The sequence below is a fragment of the Chlorocebus sabaeus genome, chromosome 26, assembly GCF_047675955.1.
Source record: "Chlorocebus sabaeus isolate Y175 chromosome 26, mChlSab1.0.hap1, whole genome shotgun sequence".
Lineage (NCBI taxonomy): Eukaryota > Metazoa > Chordata > Mammalia > Primates > Cercopithecidae > Chlorocebus > Chlorocebus sabaeus.
Window position 1 is genome coordinate 58,431,316 of NC_132929.1, and position 22,347 is coordinate 58,453,662.

The window sequence follows — 22,347 nt, forward strand, 5'->3', positions numbered from 1 at the left end:
TGTGGTACTGTTGAAAGACAGACACATAGATTAAAGGAACAGAACAAAACACTCAGAAACAGACCCACACAAGTATGCCCAACGGATTTTGACAAAGGCACAAAAGCAATTCAACGGAGAAGAGATAACCTTTTCAACAAAGGGTTCTAGAGTAAATGGAAATTCAAAGGCCCTCTTCTCCCACAAAAGAAAACCTCAACCCAAGCCTCACACTTTATACAAAAATTAACTCAAAATGGGTCACAGACTTAAATGTAAAAAGTAAAACTAAAACTTTTAGAAAAAAATGAGAGACAATCTTTAGGATCTAGAGCTAGGCAAAGAGTTCTTCAACTTGACTCTAAAATCAAGATCCATAAAAAGAAAAAATGATAAAGGACACTTCGGTCAAATTAAAAACTTTGCTCACTTTGATGGTTGGGAGTGGTGGCTCACGCCTGTAATCCCAGCACTTTGGGAGGCCGAGGCGGATCACCTGAGGTCAGGAGTTTGAGACCAGCTTGGCTAAAATGGTGAAACCTCATCTCTACTAAAAGAAACACAAAAATTAGCTGGGAATGGTGGCGTGCACCTGTAGTCCCAGCTACTCAGGAGGTTGAGGCAGGAGAATCACTTGCACCTGGGAGGCGGAGGTTGCAGTGAGTCAAGATTGCGTCACTACACTACAACTTGGGCAATAAGCAAGACTGAAAAAACACAAAAAACTAGCCGGGCGAGGTGGCGGGCACCTGTAGTCCCAGCTACTTGGGAGGCTGAGGCAGGAGAATGGCGTAAACCCGGGAGGCGGAGCTTGCAGTGAGCTGAGATCTGGCCACTGCACTCCAGCCTGGGCGACAGAGCAAGACTCCGTCTCAAACAAAACAAAGCAAAACAAAACAAAACAAACAAAAAACCAAAAAAAACCCTTTGCTCACTTTGAAAAACACTATTAGAGGATATGAAGTCAAACTATAGACTGGGAGAAAATATTTGCAAAACACATATGAGACAAAGGACTACTGTTTAGAATAGAAAAAAACTCTCAAAATTCAGGAGTACGAAAAAAACACAATAACAAAATGGGAAAAAATGTGAAAAGACATTTCACTCAAGAAGACCTACAGATGACAAATTAGCACATGAAAAGATGTTCGAGGTAACCAGCTATTATGAAAATGCAAATTAAAACCACAATAGCATATTAGTACACATCCAACAGAACTGCTAAAATGAAAACAGTGACAACACCAAACGTGAACATTTGGAGAAAACGGATCACTCACGCATGCATTGCTGGTGAGAATATAAAATGGTACAGTCCCTCTGGAAACAGTTTGATAGCTTCTTTAAAAACTAAACATACAACTACCATACGACTCAGCAAATGCACTCATAGGCATTTATTCCAGAGAAATGAAACTTACGTTCACACAAAAACCTACACATGAATGTTTATAGCGGCTTTACTCATAATGGCCCAAAAAGGAAAAAAAAGAACCAGATGTCCTTTAATGGGTGAATAGTTATACTGGGGTACATCCACACCATGGAATACTATTAAGCAACAGAAAGGAACCAACTACAGTATTAATGCAAGCAATAACTTGGATAAGTCTCTAGAGAATCACGCTAAGTGAAAAAAATCAATCCAAAAAAATCATATATTTTTTGGTTCCATTTCTATAACACCCATGAGATGAGAAATTTGGAGATAAGATAAATGGTTGTCAAGGGTTAAAAAGGGTTTGAGGGAGGGAAGGAAGCAGCTGTGGCAATATAAGGGCAACGTGAAGGAGCCTTGCAGTTATAGAAATGTTCTGTATATTGATGGCAAATGTCAAAGTCCTGGTGGAGGTATTGTACTACAGTTATACAAGATGTTATTATGGATAGGAGGCAGTTACTGGGTAAAGGGCACCAGAGAACTCTCTGTATTATCTCTTACAACTGTAGGTAAATCTATAATTATCTCAAAATAAAAAGTTTCACTAAAAAAAACCAATGGCATATAAAATCCACAAAGAGATTTAATCAGATTCAAACAGACTTACCCAAAGCCCCACCCATCTATTGCACTGGTAAACACCACATTTCCCTGTTCTGGAGAGAAGTAAAGCTGAGAATCATCTGTGTCCTCCAAGCCAGTGCTCCAGTCATATACTTGCTCTCCTTGTTCAGAATGTGGATTCACTTGGGATTCAGTCTCTCTCTCTGCTCTTTCTTCTAGGACTTTAGAAGTAAAAAGAGTTCCTGTGAGTGCATTAATCTAGGAGAGATGGTGAAATGGCAGAGTGTCATTCAGATGCTTAGCACGCTCACGGAAGGATAAACACTGTTTAACCTGTGTTAGGACTAGAATCATCAGTCAGTTTGGGCTCATTAAGCACACACGAATGGAGGTGGCATTTACAATCAGTAAATAACTTACATGTATCCATTCTCTAAACTCAGCATAACTAAATTCTAAGGCTTTTGGAAGGTCATTTTTTGATTATTATTAGTTTAATGTAAATGTTAATATCATACCCTTAATTTGTTTTTCAGCACTGAGGCCTACTATCACAAAGTACTCATGATTTCCAACCCCACAATCCTAGTTTGTAACCTTAGTCCACTGCCTTGCCATTTCTCACATCGGTTGTCTGAAATGTTCACTACCCTCTTCAGGCCCTCTTCCCAACTCCTAATCCTCAACTACTTTCACTCCCAAATAGGCAGTAATCTTATGTCCTACCTCAGAAAGAAAATGGAACCTATTACTCATATTTCCTTCAAGTGCCCCACATTCCAATCTACAAGCTCACTTATGTCTGCAAATACCACTGACTTTTCTCCTGCCAATGCAGGGCAGGAGTTATTTTACCTCTTCCTATTTCATGTTTTTTTTTAATTTTCTGAGGTGGAGTCTCGCTCTGTCGCCCAGGCTGGAATGGAGTGGTGTGATCTTGGCTCACTGCACGCTCTGCCTCCGGGTTCACACCATTCTCCTGCCTCAGCCTCCCGAGTACCTGGGACTACACATGCCTGCCACCACGCCCGGCTAATTTTTTGTAATTTTAGTAGAGACGGGGTTTCACCTTGTTAAACAGGACGGTCTTAATCTCCTGATCTCGTGATCCACCTGCCTCGGCCTCCGAAGGTGCTGGGATTACAGGCAGGAGCCACCGAGCCCGGCCTACCTCTTCCTATTTCTACAGGGAATGATATCCATCCCTCATTCTTTTTCACAGTTCTGCTTTTATTGTTTCCTGCCTTTAGCAAATAAATATACTCAAGCTATCCTCATCAATGGCTTTCCACTATGTTGAGGAAAAAATTTCAAACTCTTATGCATGGCATACAAGGTTCACCAACATCTAAATCCTATATCCTTTTTCCCATCTCTTGTCACTGTTTAACATAATCTAATTCTTCAGCTATAAAACAATTTGTAGTCCTTAAATGAAACACTGTACTGTGCTTTTTCTTGCCTTTATGACTTTGCCCATCATATTCTTTCTCTTTTGAATGTCCTTTTCCTCTCTACTTGGCAAACACCTACTTTACTTCCATCTCAAGGTTTCCATTGTACGACTTCTAACTCATTCTTCCCTCTTGACCCAGATTGGGTGAGATGGCCCTTATGCTGTCATATCACACCCAGGGCTTATCTCATTGTTCTCCAAGTATCTCTTTGTCTCCCCTACTATACTGTGAGCTCCTTGAAAATAGGGATTCTGACCTGTCCATCTTATATTCACAATCCCTAATGCACAATGGACATTCGATAATTTATTTATTCAACATATATCTAGGAAATATTTGCTGAATAAATAAATGAATGAATGCTTGGGTAAAATTTCCTCTAACGACAGGTAATAAAATACTATAGACAGGTAATAAAATCCTAATATTGCTTCACTTTGGAACCAAGATACAGTTTTAAACAAGAGAGCCTATTGTCTAAGCTTTATATGATGGGTGATTCCAAGAGATGGAAGGGACTACTGAGAACATGCTTATTCTGTAGCCACTGTTGTAGAATAACACCAACATGTATGAATATGAAGTGGAAAAGTTCATTTTTCTGTAGCAATGGCTCATACCAAGCTTAGTAACTTCCTTATAACTCTTCTTTGAGACTAAATTTTTTAAATACTAAAAATTAAAATACCTGTTCTAAAATATTCTTGAGGTGAGAATAGGCCTCTTGTGGGGTGAATTTCAGTTCCACTATCAAGCGATCTATCTTATTAATCACTAAAACTGGACGGATGTTTTCAAGCCAAGCTTGTCGCAGAACTGCTTGTGTCTGATAAAAACAGAAAGAAGAATGTAAAACTCATGATTTGAATTAAGTAAAGCACATTAGAAAATACTGATTAATAACCACTCTAGACAATGCCAGTCAGACAAAGGTATACATTAGGCATTCACAAACTATGTATACAGCACAGTAGCAAAGAACTATAGACAAGAAATCATCATTGCCTTTACACAACTGACAGTTATGAAGGATAAATAAGGCCAGGCATGGTGGCTCACACCTGTATCTCAGCACTCTGGGAGGCTGAGGCAGGTGGATCGCTTGAGGCCAGGAGTCCAAGACTAGCCTGGCCAACATGGCGAAATCCCGTCTCTACTAAAAGTACGGAAATTAGCCACGTGTGGTGGCACATGCCTGTAATCCCAGTTACTGTGGAGGCTGAGGCATAAGAATCACTTGAACCCAGGAGGTGGAGGTTGCAGTAAGCCAAGATCGTGCCACCACACTAAAGCCTGGGTGACAGAGCAAGACTGTTTCAAAACAAACAAAAACAAAAACAAAGTATGTTAAATTAAAGTCATCATCTCTAAGATTCCTTCAGAACTCTGGTGATTTAACTCCATCACAGACTGGAACATTACCAAATGTGAAATATAAAACCAACGTTCTGATTGTCAGTGAAATGCCTAAAGTCAGTCAGTTCTTCCTCTTTTCTCACCCTTAACCATTTAAGTATTTTCTCATCACAATCCATTACCTGCGGACAGACTCCTTCCACAGCATCTACCACAATGATGCATCCATCACAAATGCGAACAGCGGTTGATACTTCTGAGGAAAAGTCCACGTGTCCTGGAGAGTCTATCAGATTAATCAGGTACTCCTCATTACCTAAAACACAATTCGTAAACACACATTTTCAGTTCTCCAGGTATACAATGTTCTTCCTCAGGCATTCTAGAATAAGAAAGCTGAAAGCTTCTAAGAAAAAACTGAACAAAGCTAAAGGAGTTGAAAGCTCAATCCAGAGCTACCATTCCAAGTTTTCCCACTGATGGGACTACTGATTCCAAATAGCATCTATACAAAATGTTAAAGGACTTCATTATTCTAATCGTTACCACTTAAGAGCTTAATGGGAGCCAGCCACTATGATACTCACTTTTAATGTGCTAATCACAAATTATTGAATCTTTACAATATCCCTATGAGATACATATTACTATTCTCCTTTTACAGATTAGGAAATTGAAACTGAAAGAAATCAGTGCTCAAGGGCCTAACAGTAAGAGCTGTTCAAAGGGCTAACAAAGCAGTTGGCCAACTTCTTCCCTACAATTTGTCAAAGAGCAGTGTACGAATCTGCTCAATCAAGATTTAGACTCAAATCTACAAAAACTTAAGGAGCAGTTACTATGTGCCAAGCAGTGTGCTATGTGCTTGCCCATTAATATCTCCTTCAATAGTCTCAACAGACAAATGTATTAAACTTATAGTAGGGTGATGACACATCCTGAGTTGTCTGGTTTTAACACCGAAACTTCCACATCCCATCAAAGCCCTTAGTCCCACGCAAACAAGAAAAAAAAAGATCATCCTAGGTTATAGAGAGTTATCACTAAACATAACTTAGTATACCATGCAGAAAATTAGTAATGCTATAGAATTCTATACTCATTCCCCATTATTGATAAATTTGATATAATTCTCTTTTAAAGACAGAATAATTATTTGAATGCTCATATACTTCACCTTTGCTCCTCCCCTTAACTCAGAGTTTGTCAACTTGAATGTGCTCAAGAATGACTACACGGTTGAGTATCCTTTATTTGAAATAGAAAATGCTCCAATGAGCATTTCCTTTTTGTGCCATGTTGGTATTTGAAGAGTTTTGAATTTGGGGGCACTTCAGATTTTGGATTTTCAGATTTGGGATGCTCAACCTGCAATGTATGGGACAGTTAAAGAATTTTCCCCCAATATAATTTTAATGGCTTCGCTTGTGCCCTAGGTGATACAGATGATAAAACACCACCACAACAATAACCACAACCAGAACTTAACATCTGTGGACTGCCTATTCACGGCTGGCATTGCTCTAAGCATATTACAGAAATTATCTAATGTTTACTTACAACAATCCCCTGTAGTAGTTACAACTATTAGCCCAATTTTATACAGCAGGTAACTAAGGCACAGAAAAGTTAAGTATTTTTCTCAAGGACATCCAGCTAGAATCCAACCCTGAGGTTAACTGACTAAGATCACACAATTCAAAATGATAGAGTAGAAGTTCAAATCCATTTAACTCCAAAGACCATCCCTCTAACCACTACACTCAGAAGGCAGTAACTTTTACCACACATGCCAAGATTCCACTGCTAATGAATTCCTAAAACACTGGGTGAAGCATTCCCAAGTGTACTGTGGCTCAGTGGGAAAGACTGCCATCAGTTAGCAACAGACTGTCTTCTTCAGAATCACTCCTTCCCACTGCCTCCTGGTCTTTTCATGCAAACTGTTTTATGAGGAACCATTGCTCTGCTGAAACCACCAGAGAAGGCTCCAACCAGAGAAGACCACGGAGATCTCCAATGAAAATCCAAGAAGTCAAATAATCAGAGCCCTGGAGCAATGGTCCACTGGACCTCAATTGAGCCTTTCACTGTCAGATCTCACACGAGTTTTCCTAGCCAACAATTTCAATAAGTACCATGGTCTCAACCAAGTACACCAGAAAAAAAGGAGCATGTCTAGTAGTGGTCTAGGGTCCTAGTATATAAAATTAAAGTTGTGAGATTCTTAGAATCACTCAGCATCTTCTCAGCCTAAGCCTTTATTTCATAGAAAAACATGCTAATGCCCTCAAAAGGTGAGACTGACCCAAGATCCCAAAAGAAGCAAGCCAGAAATACACCCCGGGCTATCGAATGATCTTAGTCATTTCTCGGGTCTTAGATGCCTTCATACTTTGCAACTGGGGAAACCACACTAGCCTGTTCATCCGGCTGAACTCCAGACTTGAGAGTGGGAGAACTTCAAGCACTTTCCCACCCTTTGTGATACGACCTGGACCTGATACACAAGTTTCAGAGACTGGGTCTCCAGTCAAGTCCTTTACAGAGTCTAAAAATGCACTCGTACAGAAATTTCAGGCTTCCTATATAACAGTGCTCTTACCTTTTATTGGAGTTAGACCTTTTAGGGAATACTCAGAAAAATGAATACCTATCTACCTATCTATGCTCCTCTAATTATGTATCCATTTCCAGATTCTTTGAAATTCATTCAGGAAGGGCAAGCTCAGATCTACAGAGGAACTGAAAAGCTAGAGATACACCAAGTGTTTCTGTCTGAAAATCTACATCCTAAAAAATAAATGTCTGATCAAATAATACAGCTGAGAAATACAGCCGGCCTTGGAGCTCACATCACACATACATATTAAAGGTTCAGAGAAGCCCTGTGACAGAAGTCTCTCCAACTCTATTTAACCTGGAGTTTCTCAAATGTATTTAACGGTGAGAAAGAGGAAATGCCATGGTCAGTTACACAGCTGACAAAGGCTTGGCTCAGCTCTGAGTCAGGCCTCCCAATTCCTCTTTCAATGCCTTTTTCATCTTAACCCTTTGTAAACAACTTTAACCTAAATTTTCAAAGGTTGGAGAAAGAAGTCCCATATCCATTAGAGGAAAAAAGTCCACAAGCACAGCTCTTCTGCTGTGACTTCAGCTACATTATGTATCTTTAAAAAATGCCACTTACAACTTTTGTGTGTGTGTGATCAAATTTAAAAAAAATATAAAAACAGTTACAGGGTTTATCATGCTAGATATTACTACTGCTAGTGGAAATTATTTTAAAAGTAGAGAACGCATAACACTTCAGGAGACAAAATTTTTTACATGCTAAATGATCTTTCCAGTTTGTAACAAAGTCCTGAAGCTATGTGTTGAATTAATCCCTGTAATAGCAATTCAGGGACAGAAACTTCTGCTGCCTTACTTCCCAGGCATTCCAAACTAAACTGCTTCATTTCAAGGCACAGATATAATCAGTCAAGCAACAATCCAATCTTTTCATGTTCCAGGGGCTGAAAAAAAAGTTGGAAGAACCAAAGTTAATTATGGGAGATATCTTCCAGACAATTTCTGCTGCTAATAGGGAGTTACGGGAAACGAATTCCTCCCTTGCCCATGGTTTTAAAGTGTCATGGATAATCGTCTCACAGAAGGTGCACATTTTGTCACTAGTACCTGTCAAAACACCTCTGTATTCAGTAAAACTTCATATAAGGAGTTTAGCGTTCGACTTCCAAAACATTGGAAATGTTCACTAACACATACATAGAAAGCTGATGAGAGAAAACTTTCCGTAAAATAAAAAAGAAAAACTGAAGTTATGGATGAAGATCTGAACCTCCTGAAAGTGTCTTTTGTTTCAGTGTATTGGTAGAATATTTTGCCTGACAACAAAAATAACAGAAATACAGGCAGAACCTGAGTTACCTGAAGATATGTTCCTAAATTCCTTATGTATGAACTTATAACAATTATATACATAAATTGTACCCCAACTATAAAGTAACCACAAGTCTCCCTCCTCAGGAAATACCACTTTTTATTTTTTATTTTTTATTTTTTTTAAGAGATAGGGTCTCACTATAACATTCAGGCCGGATGCAGTGGCACAATCACAGCTCACTGCAGCCTTAAACTCCTGGGCTCAAGCAATCCTCCTGCCTCAGCCTCCAGAGTAGCAGGGACTGCAGGCACACAAGGGTAATTTTTATTTTATTTTTTGTAGAGATGGGGTCTCACTGTGTTGTCGTGGCAAGTCTCAAACTCCTGTCCTTAAGTGATCCTTCTGCCTCAGTCTCCCAAAGTGCTGGGATTACAGACGTGAGCCACTGCACCTGGTTTCCTTTTATATCTTAAATCACTACTATCCTTTTATATTTTAAGTCAATGTATAACATTATAAGTTATAAATCAACTAATACGGCTTATTATTTGACAGAATTGTAAAGCACAATTGTAAAGCTGACACAGGTAACAGGGTAACTATCTTTATGAGAAGCCTGCCACAAGGAGAGGTGAAGGGTGGTTGACTCTGATGGTATGTGTCAAAACTGAGATGGGGTCAGGCACAGTGGCTCACACCTATAATCCCAGTGCTTTGGGAGGCCAAAACAGGAGGCTCACTTGAGCCAAGACCAGCCTGGACAACATGGTGAGACCATCATCTCTACAAAAAATTTTTAAAAATTAGCCAGGCATGGTGGTACATGCCTGTAGTCCTTGGTACTCGTGATCCTGAGGCAGGATGACTGCTTCAGGCTAGGAGTCTGGGCTGCAGTCAGCTATGATCACCACTGCACTCCAGCCTGGGTGACAGAACAAGACTCTTATCTTAAAAAAAAAAAAAAAAAAAAAAAAAAAAAAGTGACATGGGTTAGAAAAGAAAGAGGGAAAAATTATCTAGAAACAACTATGAATAGCAAACTGATTAAGTTTTCTTTTGCTGCACAAACCCAACCTGAAGGCCTCTCCAGACCTTCCTCCAACATGAAACTAGACCACATACAGACCACTTCTGATTACATTTTGCCTCACCCACTTTTGGTTTTTCTCAGTATGATGCCAGTCCACATCTGCCACCCAGTACTGTGGCCACACCCTGAACTCTGACATTACTGAGAACTTCTCCACCTTTGAAGGCCTGCTGCATAGACAGTAAATCTAATACATCCACATTGTCTTGATTCCTTTGATCATTGGCAGTTTTGCTTGGAAGGGTGTAAGAACCAGAATAAGAAACCCTGGAGTTAAAAAAAAGGTTAATGTTTACTTCTTATAATCTCTCTATGCCTAGCATCACCCTGGAGAGAGGGTCATAGATCAAGGACCAATTTCACACTGCTAATGCACGTCATTACTATAAGGTGCAGGTCTCATTATCAGAGTAATTGAGAGACTAATTGTAGTATAACTTTGACTAAGAAGGGGGGAAGAGAGAGAACATGCGAGGAATGTGGGGCTGAAAAGATTTATGTATTTTTTAAGACAAGAAAGACTTGAGCATGCTTAAAAGCTGATGGATACAAGCCAGTACAGAGAGGTGGAAGATACTGAAGAAAAGATCGTTAAGTCCAGAGCACAGGTTTTTGCCAGTGACAGGAGGCAAGCAAAAAATGCCCATACCATTACGCTTTGAGATATAGTGGCAAGCAGGTGAGAATTCTTTCCTTTTCTGAGAAATAGAAGGTAAGAATGTCTGCTGAGATTGTGGAGGAGGGGATGACAGATAGGCTGAAAGAGACCAGAAGATTCAAAATAGCTGCTGGGAAGAATAAGCAAGACCTAACAGGGAGAGATGGAAAGTCTGCCAGCAGTTTGGAGGACCACTTGAGAACCTAGTCCAAATACAAGGACGAAGAAGTGTAGAGAGTTAGCTTTATCAAGAGTTCAAGTTTTGTTGGGAAAAATATGACAGAAGGTCAAGAACCAAAGAGACTGAAGACGCTGGCAAGACTGTCAGTGAAATGACAAATCTGGGCTGTACGAGGCAGGAAGTGAATGAAGAAAGAGGCTGTTGGGAGTCAAAAAACTAGAGAATATTATGAAGTCAAAGAATGGGTACCTCATTAGTCAGGTGAAAGAAAGAGCTGGGAAAATCAAAGACTGTAGAGAAGGAAGTATTTAAGTTTGAAATGTCGAAGATGGATAGCTCAAGGTGATGCTAAAATCCAGAAAGCAGTCATGACAATGGGTAGGTGAAGTGGAGAATCAATGTTGTTGAGAGGATAAGATGCTGAAGAAGTCATTTTCAGGGATGGTAAAAGCCATCTTAGAAGATTCATGAGGCCGGGTGCCAAAGTCATTAATGAATAGGAACCATCACCAGGAGCTGACGATTGGAAAGGTGAATAACCGGATGGTCTGAGTCTTGAAAGGAGAAGTTTGAAAACGAGGGTAGAAGAATTAACTTTTGTCATCAGATCTGGGAACAAAAAGAATGGCAATCCCGTATCCTAACCCAGAGATTCATGGAACATGAACGCACGAGTAGCATTCACTTGAAAAAGGTACACGGTAGGCAATGTCATCAGAAGACAGCCAGGCAGAAGGAGGAAACGTCAACAAAAAGACATTGAGGATGTAGGGATGTTTGTTTACCTTGGAATGTTTTTAGAGTAAGTTTTGGTAAGGAAGGGAATAATAGGAGATTGAAAGAGGGTGTCAGAATCACAGAGAAACATGGGGAAGAGACTATAAGAGAGGCCAGATCATGTGGCCCACATCGTGGGCAATGACTGAAGACCACAGGGATGTAGGTAGTGCTGGCCACAAGATATCCATAGCAATCCCTGATGGAAAGGAGATACTTAAGCCTCAGGAGAAATTATTTGTCGCCTGACTTCCAAGAGACTAATGGTCCAAGTGAATAGGCTGGAAATGTTGGTTCTAGGGCTACTACCACATGCTAGAAATTACTCTGTCCTTGGAAAAGTATCTTCACCTCTCTGAACTCCATTTTTGCACATGTGTAAAGTAAGAGTAATACCCATCACAGAGTTGCTGTAAAGATGAAACAAAATCAGGCATATGAGACACCTAGCTCAGAAGTGAACTATCATGTACCTAGTTCCTTAGGCCTGGCATCAACTGAATGCTTCACAAAGTAAGGCATTCATTGTCTGATGAGAACAAAATCTACCCTTCCGTCAAATGAGGGGTAATGAAACTCTTCCCTCCCAGCCTCACTCTAGAAAGAATAAGGCAAGTTAGGACTATGGGTAAACGTTCACACAGCCAGAAGGAAAGGGAAGCTACTGCCTCTGAATGAAAGAGATGACTTTCTGGTACAAGTTGGCCTTGTCTGTAACTAGATGGCATGAGTCAGTGTCTCCAAGGCCTGGTCTTTGGAGTATAAAACCAGAGAGCCACAGAGCTGAAATCAACACATGCATAAATCCTCCATCTGCCCACAACCACTAACCCTAACAGAGGTATTTACAAAGTGATCAACTTGCATATGGACCTCTTTGCAGAAGCTGCTGTATCCTTGGTCTCCACGTTTGGAGGACATCCTCACTGCATATGGCTGACTCTTGGTGAATCCCAAGTGTACCACTGACCCAGGCTAATAGCTAGACTATATGCTAAGGTTACACACTAAAAGTTTGTAAGCTAAAGCCCACTGCAGTGTGTTTCACAAGGTGTTCTACAATTTTTAAATAAGTTGGCAGCATTCTGATATTTGGAAGATTTTGCCAAACATCCTGATGCCAACTTTTCTTAAAAAAAAAAAAAAAAAAAAATTCCCACTGTGTATCAATCAATCAACTGGAGCTGAATGATACTGGCCCTTACCCCAGGAATCGGGGGAGGTATTCCATGGGTGGGTACAATTCACTCTCTAGTCCTTAAGAGCCCCACCCAAACTGCCTCACTTGTGCAGAGGTGTCAACATGTCAGGAACTAATAATATTGTACTTAATAATCACATCTGACAGGTATTAGAATAAGTAAGCTATTGGGGGGAGGGAATAAAGTTAGATATTTACCCCACAGCATGTGCACACGCATATAACTTGCATTAAATATAAAAATTGAAATTATAAAATAACTGGTGGTGAACTGAGAGTGATTTTTATTTCATTTTTGTGTTTTACTGTATATTCTATAACACACACTAAATTTTCTATAGTAAATATAAACTTGGGCCAGGTGTGGTGGCTCACAATTGTAATTCCAAAACTTTAGGAAACAGAAGGCTTGACCCAGGAGGTTGAGACCAGTCTGGGCAACATAGCAAGATCCCATCTCTACAAAACATTTGAAATATATATATAAATAAATAAATTGAAATATACATACATATATACTATATATGCAACATATATAATATGCACATATGTACATAAACTTCTATATTTATCTAAAATATTTTAAAAGATGAATTAGATAAAAAATTCAAAAGTTCAGGAACAGCAATATTTGCTCAGATATAAAAAATGGTTATACAGTAGAAATGACAGCAGTATTCCTTTTGATGAATTTCATATTATTTAACCCATGTGAATCTATTTCTGTCTTATGTATCTGGATTCTAGGCTAAAGGATTCAAAGGCATTACATCCCCTTAGGATATTTTACAGAACGTGTATTGTTAGGAATACTTCCTAACTCTTGAGATGACAAGATAAATGTATGGTATCCTTGTGGGTGGGACACAAAGAGAGATAAGAAACAGGCAAATAACATTTAATAATATGATCCCAACATTTGTAGCAAATTTTGGTCACAAACGTAAAGATAACAGAGGCTCCATTTTCTCAAAGAAGAATTAGGTTCCTGGAAAATGCCAAGATAGTGTATGACTTTGATGGTTTTCAATACCACTTCTATAACATGCATGATTTATCTGTTTACTTTAAACTAGAATAAGACCCTATATTTCAACCCAAATAAAGATTTGAAAATACTTTTGAAAGCTTAGTAAACTAAGAGTCAGAACCAGAGAAAGGGCTTAATTTGTATAAGAGGGCATTCAAAGTGGGTGAGAAGAAGGGGAAGGCCTGGTATAAATAAAAGTCACCTGTGGAGTTTCTTCAACCATCAGGTTTCTCTTTTTCTCCCATCTAGGTTCCCCTTCAGGTTGTCCCACCTTCATAGCAGGAAATACCCCATTCTGGAGAATCAGTACTAAGATATGGATAAAAACATATCTCATCTCTCAGGTGATCTGAGAGGATATGTCCCAGTCAACATTCCTAACTTCTATCCCCATAAGGCTCTGAATTGTCAAGTGTGTTGACTGCTCAGCCCAAATTCCTTTCTAGGAAGTCATCCCATGCTCACAAGAAACATATTTGACACTTTGTGACTCCACTCCAGTCACCACTGATTGGACTAGGAGATGACTAACCAACCCAAGGGCAGCCAATCCACAGCTGCAACCTCTGTGATGGGTTGGCATGAAAAGATAAGCAGAGCCGCATCCTGTTCTTAAGACTGTGTGTTTAGAAACACAAGAGATCGAAGCAGTAGGCAACAGAAATATGGTGAAAACAGACAGGATAATAGGGTAAGAAGTCAGGGCAAAGTGAATGCACAAAGATGAAGACATGACAGTAGGCAAAAGCTATGAGACAGAGAAAAGACACACAGGATAATAGTGGTGATACAGACAGACACTCAAATCCAAGGACAACAGTGGAGTTCCAGAGGAAGGATCCATAAACTTTTACTGATGTGGTCTCTAGAGCTATCTTGGATCCATAATCAAAATCTGGCTCCAATTTTTATGAGACATCACTCCAATAAGACTCCTGGTTTTCAATTTTCATGGATATTATTTCCAATATCATTTCACACATATGCTTTCAATAATCTATCCCACCCCAACCCAAGCTAGCTTAAGTCTCTGGTCTATGCAATCAAGAAAGCATACCTGGCTGGGCGCAGTGGCTACGCCTATAACCCCAGTCCTTTGGGAGGCCCAGGCGGGCAGATTACCTGAGGTCAGGAGTTCAAGACCAGCCTGGCCAACATGGTGAAACCCCATCTCTAATAAAAATACAAAAATTAGCCAGGCATGGTGGCATGCATCTGCAATCCTAACTTCCCAGGAGGTTGAGGCAGGAGAATCGATGGAACCCGGGAGGCAGAGGCTGCAATGAGCCGAGATCGTGCCACTGCACTCCAGCCTGGGTGACAGAACAAGACTCTGTCTCAAAAAATAAAAAAGAAAGCGTACCTAAAACAATCTGATCTGTGAGCAGCCAAGGTCCAGGTCACAGAGCTCAACAAAATAGAGGTCAGACCACTCAATTCCCAGGGTGCTATAGCAAATTCTCCTACAATACTACACCAGGAAGACAAATGTGAATTGGAGTGGGTGAATTTTATGGTATATAAATTAAACCTTAACAAAGTGGTTACAGGGGTCAGGAGAGGGGGACTAGAGACAAAGTATAGAGCAGAACAACTAAAATTGACACCCGAGAAATCTTCAAATAAAAACAGACTAATAGTCTGAGTAAGGAAGAAGGCAGCCTACAAATCTCTTGAAGTCTATAAAATGAGATAAATCAATAGACCCTCGACCCCATTCTCTGGATCACAGGATAAGAACATACCCTTTAAAATGTGAGAAGTGGTTTAAAAAAAATGAAGCGTTAAACATTAAACATTGAGAATTCATGTGCCTAAGACCTTCAAAACGGGTTTGGCACAACAAGCCATGCCCCACAGAGTACATCTTTTGGCGGCAGTGCCAAAGATACGACACTTGTGAAGGATGAACCACAGGTAAGTCCATTAGGGAAATAAAATTTATCTTTATTATTTTCTTCTAATTACAAAAATATACATTTTGTGTAAAATTTTTCAAATACAAATTTTGAAATTGTGTAAAAATTTCAAAATAAATATTTTGAAAAGTGCAAGTTTCGCCATAATCTAGCCCCTGCAGAGAGCTACTGTTAAGGGTTTGGTTAGTACCCTTCCAGACACCTTTATCCGCATATATATTTTTATTACCCAAACACATTCATATCTTACAAAAATAGTCTGCAATTTGTTTTCTGTCTCTTAACATACCATTCTTCCCTATACAATGGCATATATATTAAACAGTAGGTTTAACAGCTGCACAGTATTTCACAGCTTGGATGTATCAGTTTATTTAACCATTCTCCTACTGACATTCAGGTTGTTGGTATTTTTTCACGAATATAAACATTTTAGTGAATATCAGTGACATGTATCTCACACACTGACATGACTATTTCTGTCAGATAAGTTCCTAGAAGTGTTACTATCAAAGTAGCATCCTCATTTGAGGATAGCAAGCTGGTCCTGATCATGCCAGTCTACTTTTAAGTAAATAAGACTCCAAATCTAACATGCAGGCTAGGCCATGAGGCAGAATAGTAGGGCTGAACCAGCTAAAGTCCTAGGGCTCCTGACTTTCCTTGTGAAGAAATCCATACGAGCACCTGGTGGAGGGGGCCAGTGTGAACTGCCAGTTCTTCTGCCCTCAAGCCAGTCAGAGGTTTCCATTTGCTTCCAAGCCTGGACAGCCTGACTCTGACAACAGATCATGTGGAAAGGCCAGAATAAAATATGTAGAATATAAGCAAAGAAACTGAGGCATGCAATTAATTCAGAAAGAGAGAGGAGGACATGAAAGATGCAAAGCTGTGTTTCTGTAAAACAGATTGATTTACCTGTTGCATAATGTAGTGAAATGGCACTGGATTTCATAGTGATCCCTCGGATCTGTTCATCTTCTCTGCTGTCCATGTACCTTAACTGGAAAAATGCAACATATGCATCTTCACTTCCCAAAGAATTAAAATGTAACATTAAAATTAACTAATTTAGATTTTTGTTTTAAATATTTAAATTTTTATTTTTATTTATTTTTGTACAGACAGGGTCTCGCTATGTTGCCCACGCTAGCCTTGAACTCCTAGCCTCAAGTGATCCTCCCACTTTGGCCTCCCAAAGTGCTGAGATTACAGGTGTGAACCACCATGCCCACCAATACTTAAATTTTAAACTACATAGAGTCTATTTTTTTTTTTTTTTTGAGACAGAGTCTTATTCTTTTGCCCAGGATGGAATGCAGTGGCACAATCTCAGCTCACTGCAAACTCTGCTTCCCAGGTTCAAATGATTCTCTTGCCTCAGCCTCCCAAATAGCTGAGATTACAGGCATGTGCTAACACGCCGGGCTAATTTTTGTGTTTTTAGTAGAGACGGGGTTTCGCCACGTTGGCCAGGCTGGTCTTGAGTCCCTGACCTCAGGTGATCCACCCACCTCGGCCTCTGAAAGTGCTGGCATTGCGGGCATGAGCCACCACACCTAGCCCTCTTTTTTTTTTTTTTTTTTAAGATGATGGGGGTCTGGAGAAGTGAAGTTGGTTGAGGGGAAGGGAACATGACAAATTGAAAAACATTACCACTAGGAACTCATAAATGTATTCAAATATTGTATACCCTCCCCAGAGTGTTGCTCATCCAAGTATCAGCAATGAATGATGGGGCAGGTCAAGAACAGCTTACAGACAGCAACATTTGGGAGAATTCTTTCTAAATATCAAGAATATAGCCATTCTTTTCCTATTTACAAGCTGTTTGACAAATTCTGAGCAGAGACTGAAACAGAGGTCTCTAGAGGCAAGAGAAGTCTTTATTCCTTTCCCAAATTAATAGATTTTGAATACATCTTTTTTAAAAAAAGAATACAGTAGAAAATATTTGTAGTATGACCATTTCGTTGATGACTTTCATAACACCGTAATATCCACCAATGAGGATCTATATCTCATTCTCTAGACTTTGCAGTGCATCAGTATTGACAGTGGTTTTGTTTAAATAAGATCCCATCCCTTTCCAACTCCTCAGCCCTAAGCACCAGACTAACTTCCTCCTCCTTTCTCCAGAATGATTTTCCCTTATCCTACCTCATTCTCTCCACTGTCAAACTTTTGAAAAATTTTTAACCTTTCTATTTACTTATTTCTTTCATTCAAAAGCACTGAGAATTATCTGTTGATATGAACTGCCACATGTATTCATCCACAGTAATTCTGAAATTTTCAGAAAGGCTTCCATTTCCGCAGCTCTGGCAAAATCAAAGCCCTAAAAGCTATCAATGACCTCTGGCCAAACACAGTAATAATTGTCAATCCTCACTTTTCTTGATTCCAGTGCAGCGTAACAGTCACCCTTTGTGTGCATGTGTGTTACATGCATATGTGAAATTCTTCCAAGAGTCTGAAATATCTTAATTTACCTCCATCTCTCCTTAGATCCCATTGCTGGTTTCCCTTCACCTCTCCAACCTCTCAGTCCTTCAAAAAGTTTCAGTACCTTATCAGTCTTCTATAATGTATGTTTTTAAGCACTGGGTTGGTATGAAACATGTGTAATACATAAATAACAACACAATGAACCCCTATGTATGCACCATCCCATTTCAAAAGGAAAAAAAAAAAGTTTGTTACTTTTGAAGTACCCCGTGCTCCTCCTGGCTTATAGGTAACCACTATCCTGAATTTTATCTTGATCATTTCCTTATTTTCTTTATAATTTTTAAAAATGAGTGTGTCCCTAAGCAATACATCATGTAGAGTGGCAAAGTTTTAAGCCTTCTATAAGACTCATGCTTACTCTATTATACTGTCACTTTTTCTCTGCTCGATATTGTTTTCCTGAGATTCACCCATATTGATGTAATTCATTCATTTTTATTACTGTAGGACTCCACCTCACAAATCTACCACACCCATTCATCCATTGTATTACCGGTGGACATGGAGACGGATTCCAGTTTTCTGTAACTATTACTGAGCTGATATGAACAGTTGTGGGTCTCTTGTACACTCCCTACCAGTAGAATTTCTGAGTTATTAAATCTGTACATCCTAAACTTAACTTGATATTTCCGAATTATTTTCCAAATAGTTGGACTGATCCACAGTGGAATATTACTTTTTTTGATTCATAACCTCAACAGCTGATATTGTTGGACTTTATTTTTTAAGATGGGTGATAAATAGCATCTCATGGTTTTAATTTACATTTCTCCTATTATTAATGGGATTAAGTATCCTTTTACAAGTTTCTTGTATTGGCCATTTAACATTCCTTTTCTGTGAACTGCCTATACGAGGCTTTTGTCCACCTTTCTACTGGTTGTAATACAGATTTATTTTGTTTTGGATAAGAGTTATTTATAGTCTCTGAATTATAGTCATTTGTCAATTACATCTGTGTTATTAATATTTTTCACAGTTACCAGGCTTGTTTTTTCCATTTCTTTCTGGCATATTTGATAAGTATGTTCTAATTTTAAGTAGTTTACTAACCTTTTATAAAAAAGTTTGCACATTTTTGTCTTAAGAAATCTTCCTTTAAAGTCATAAAAATATTAGCCCATATTATTTTCTAAAAGCTTTATAGTTTTGCTTTTAAATAAAAATATCTTAACCATGCAATTGATTTGTGTGTGAAGTAGAGGTCCAATTTTTTTTCCCACATGGATAACCAATTGCCCAAGAACCATTTGAAAGGTTCATCTTTTTTATTTTTTTATTTTTTTTATTTTTTTGAGACGGAGTCTCGCTCTGTCGCCCAGGCTGGAGTGCAGTGGCACACCTCAGCTCACTGCAAGCTCTGCCTCCCAGGTTCATGCCCCATTCTCTTGCCTCAGCCTCCCGAGTAGCTGGGACTACAGGCACGCACCACCATGCCCAGCTAATTTTTTTATATTTTTAGTAGAGACGGGGTTTCACCGTGTTAGCCAGGATGGTCTCTATCATCTGACTTGGTGATCTGCCTGCCTCAGCCTTCCAAAGTGCTGGAATTACAGGCGTGAGTCACCGCGCCTGGCCGAAAGGTTCATCTTTTTCCCACAGATCTGAAATGCCAGCCTACTATTCTAGGCTTACTATTCTGAGCCATCCAGTCAATTTCATGCCTCGGTCAATTCCAGGCCACAGGTTACAACACATCAATACATTCACAGTAAGTCTTGCCAGTGGGTAAGACGTATTTCCATACCCTACTCTTCTTTAGCTGTGTCCCAGTTATTAATTGGTTTATTTGCTCTTCTGTATATATTTTAAAATCAGCATATCAAGTTGAAATTTTTAAATATCTGTTGGAATTTTTACTGGAATTCCTGAATCTATAGATCAGTATTTTTTAAATGTCATTTAATACATACATATGGCATATCCTTCCATTTATTTAAGTTTTCTCCAATATCTTGTAGGTGTTGTTGTTGTTGTTGTTGTTTTGTTACTTTTTAAGAGATAGGGTCTTGTGCTATCCACCAGGCTGGAGTGCAGTTGCTGTCACAGCTCACTGCAGCCTCAAACTCCTGGTTTCATGCAATTGTCCTACCTCAGTTTCCTAAGTAGCTTGGATTATAGGCACGAGCCACCATGCCCAGCACAGGTACATTTATTATGCTATTTAAATGGTTTATGTTTTTAAATAGATAATTTAAATATTGATCTATTTATTGCTCATGTATACTTCTTTTCAACGGTTTTCACATCCTGAAACCTGCCAAATTGTTACTAATATCCTAGCAATTTATCTACATTTTTGTTTTCTTCCTTTCCAAAATTCACACTTTTTATTTTTCTTTCCAGCTTTATCACTGCAACTAGAACCTCCAGTACAACGTAAAGGAGAAGTTATAACACAATGAGCAGAAGGGTGTGATGCCATTCTTCCCTTATTCCTGGCTATGAATAGAAAAGTTTTTTTTAACACTTCATCATTGAGCTCAATCTTCATTCTAGGTTTTTTATAAATATCCCACATCAGATAACAGAAGTTCTCTTCTGTAACTACGTTGCAAAGAGGTTTTATCACAATAGCTGTTGAATTTTACTACGTCTTTATTATCTGTTGAAATGATCATGATTTTCTTCCTTTAATCTATTAATATAGTGAAATTACATGTTAAACCGATCTTGAATTCCTTGGGACAAACTCGATTTGAATATGAATAATCATCTTTTTATACTATGCTGAATTCTGTTTCTTAATGAGGATTATAATTTTTGCATCCATAATCATAAGGTTGGTATATAATTCTCCTGTCTTGTATTATCCTTAACAGACTTTTGGTATCAAAGTTATGATATCTTCATATGATTTGTAGAATACTGCCAATTGTTGGGTTTTTCTCTGCTATATTTTGAAATGGTTTAAGTAGGACTGAAATTATTCCTTGAATGTTTGGCAGAACTAGAGAGTTAAACCATATGGGTCTTTTCTTTATGGAAAGATTTTTGCCAACCAATTCAATTTCTTTTTTTTTTTTTTTGAGATGGAGTCTCACTCAGTCGCCCAGGCTGGAGTGCAGTGGCTCAATCCCGGCTCACTGCAAGCTCCGCCTCCCGGGTTCACACCATTCTCCTGCCTCAGCCTCCTGAGTAGCTGGGACTACAGGCGCCCGCCAGCACGCCTGGCTAATTTTTTGTATTTTTAGTAGAGACAGGGTTTCATCAATTTCTTAAATGACTATAGAATAATTCAAGTTTCCTATTTCTTCTTGACTCCATTTTAGTAAGTTATGTTTTCCAGACAATTTTCCAGTTTAGCATTTTTAAGTTTACTGGCATGGAGTTGTTCATTATATCCTATTAATACCTTATTAACTTCTGTAGCATTTTTCTTTCCTGGTATCACTTATATCTGCCCCCTCTCTTTTCTTCTTGATCATCTTGCTGGTATTTTGTCAGTTGTATTACTCTTCTTTAAAGTCATTCATTCAAAAATATTTATTTATATATACTATGCTTTGTATATGTCCAAAGTACAGTGAGCCACACTAGGAAGGTCAAAAGTGTCAAATGTTTCATCAACAACGTCAATGAAAAACAAAACAAAAACATTTCCTAGTCAAGATAATCAAAAATTATCTATATTGCTAGTAACTGTTTCAATTAATAACGTTATATTTTTAGAGCAACTTTAAGTTTACAGAAAAATCGACTGAAGGTTCCCACATACTCTCTCCTTCCACCCACCCAGTTTCCCCTATTATATCTATCTTGTATTAGTATATGGTGTGATATACTTGTTACAACTGATGAACCAATATTGATGCATTATGATTAATTAAAGTCCATAGTTTACATTAGGGTTCACTCTTTGTGTCTGTTAGCTGGGTTAATCTTTTCCAAAAACAAACTTCTGGCTTCATTGATCCTTTCTATAAAATGTCTATTTACTATTTCATTAATTTATGCTTTACTATTTCCTTTCATCTACTTATTTTAGAGTTATCGTACCTTCTCTAAATTCTCAAGTGGGGAAAATATAAGTATTTCATTATTTCACTCAACCTAGTTTTTTTCAGCCTCCTCTAGGTAGTATCTTGGGCCAGCTTCCCTCCCAACCCACACATCAATTCCCAAATTGACCTTCAACTCTACTGGGTCTACTCTGTGGATTCAATTTTACTTCTCTATCTCCTCTTCTCTTTGTTCTCTGTCACCTGATAAACCCTATTGATCATATCCTAAATTCATTATGGAAACGAATACATCTTTATTTTTCCACTGGCAAGTAAATTATTCC

The 22,347-nt window shown here is 38.8% G+C and overlaps 1 protein-coding gene across 2 annotated transcripts in view; it reads right to left on the minus strand.

Annotated features, from left to right (window-relative positions):
- The window catches only part of EFL1 (elongation factor like GTPase 1), a 137,500-nt gene that overhangs the window by 112,634 nt on the left and 2,519 nt on the right, over window positions 1–22,347 (minus strand). For both annotated transcript variants that reach the window (XM_008015636.3, XM_008015637.3), the window contains exons 4-7: window positions 16,464–16,548; window positions 4,983–5,116; window positions 4,133–4,270; window positions 2,031–2,245 (exon numbers count right to left, since the gene is read on the minus strand). In XM_008015636.3, coding sequence (XP_008013827.2) covers window positions 2,031–2,245; window positions 4,133–4,270; window positions 4,983–5,116; window positions 16,464–16,548 — 572 coding nt within the window. The remainder of the gene's footprint in view (window positions 1–2,030; window positions 2,246–4,132; window positions 4,271–4,982; window positions 5,117–16,463; window positions 16,549–22,347) is intronic.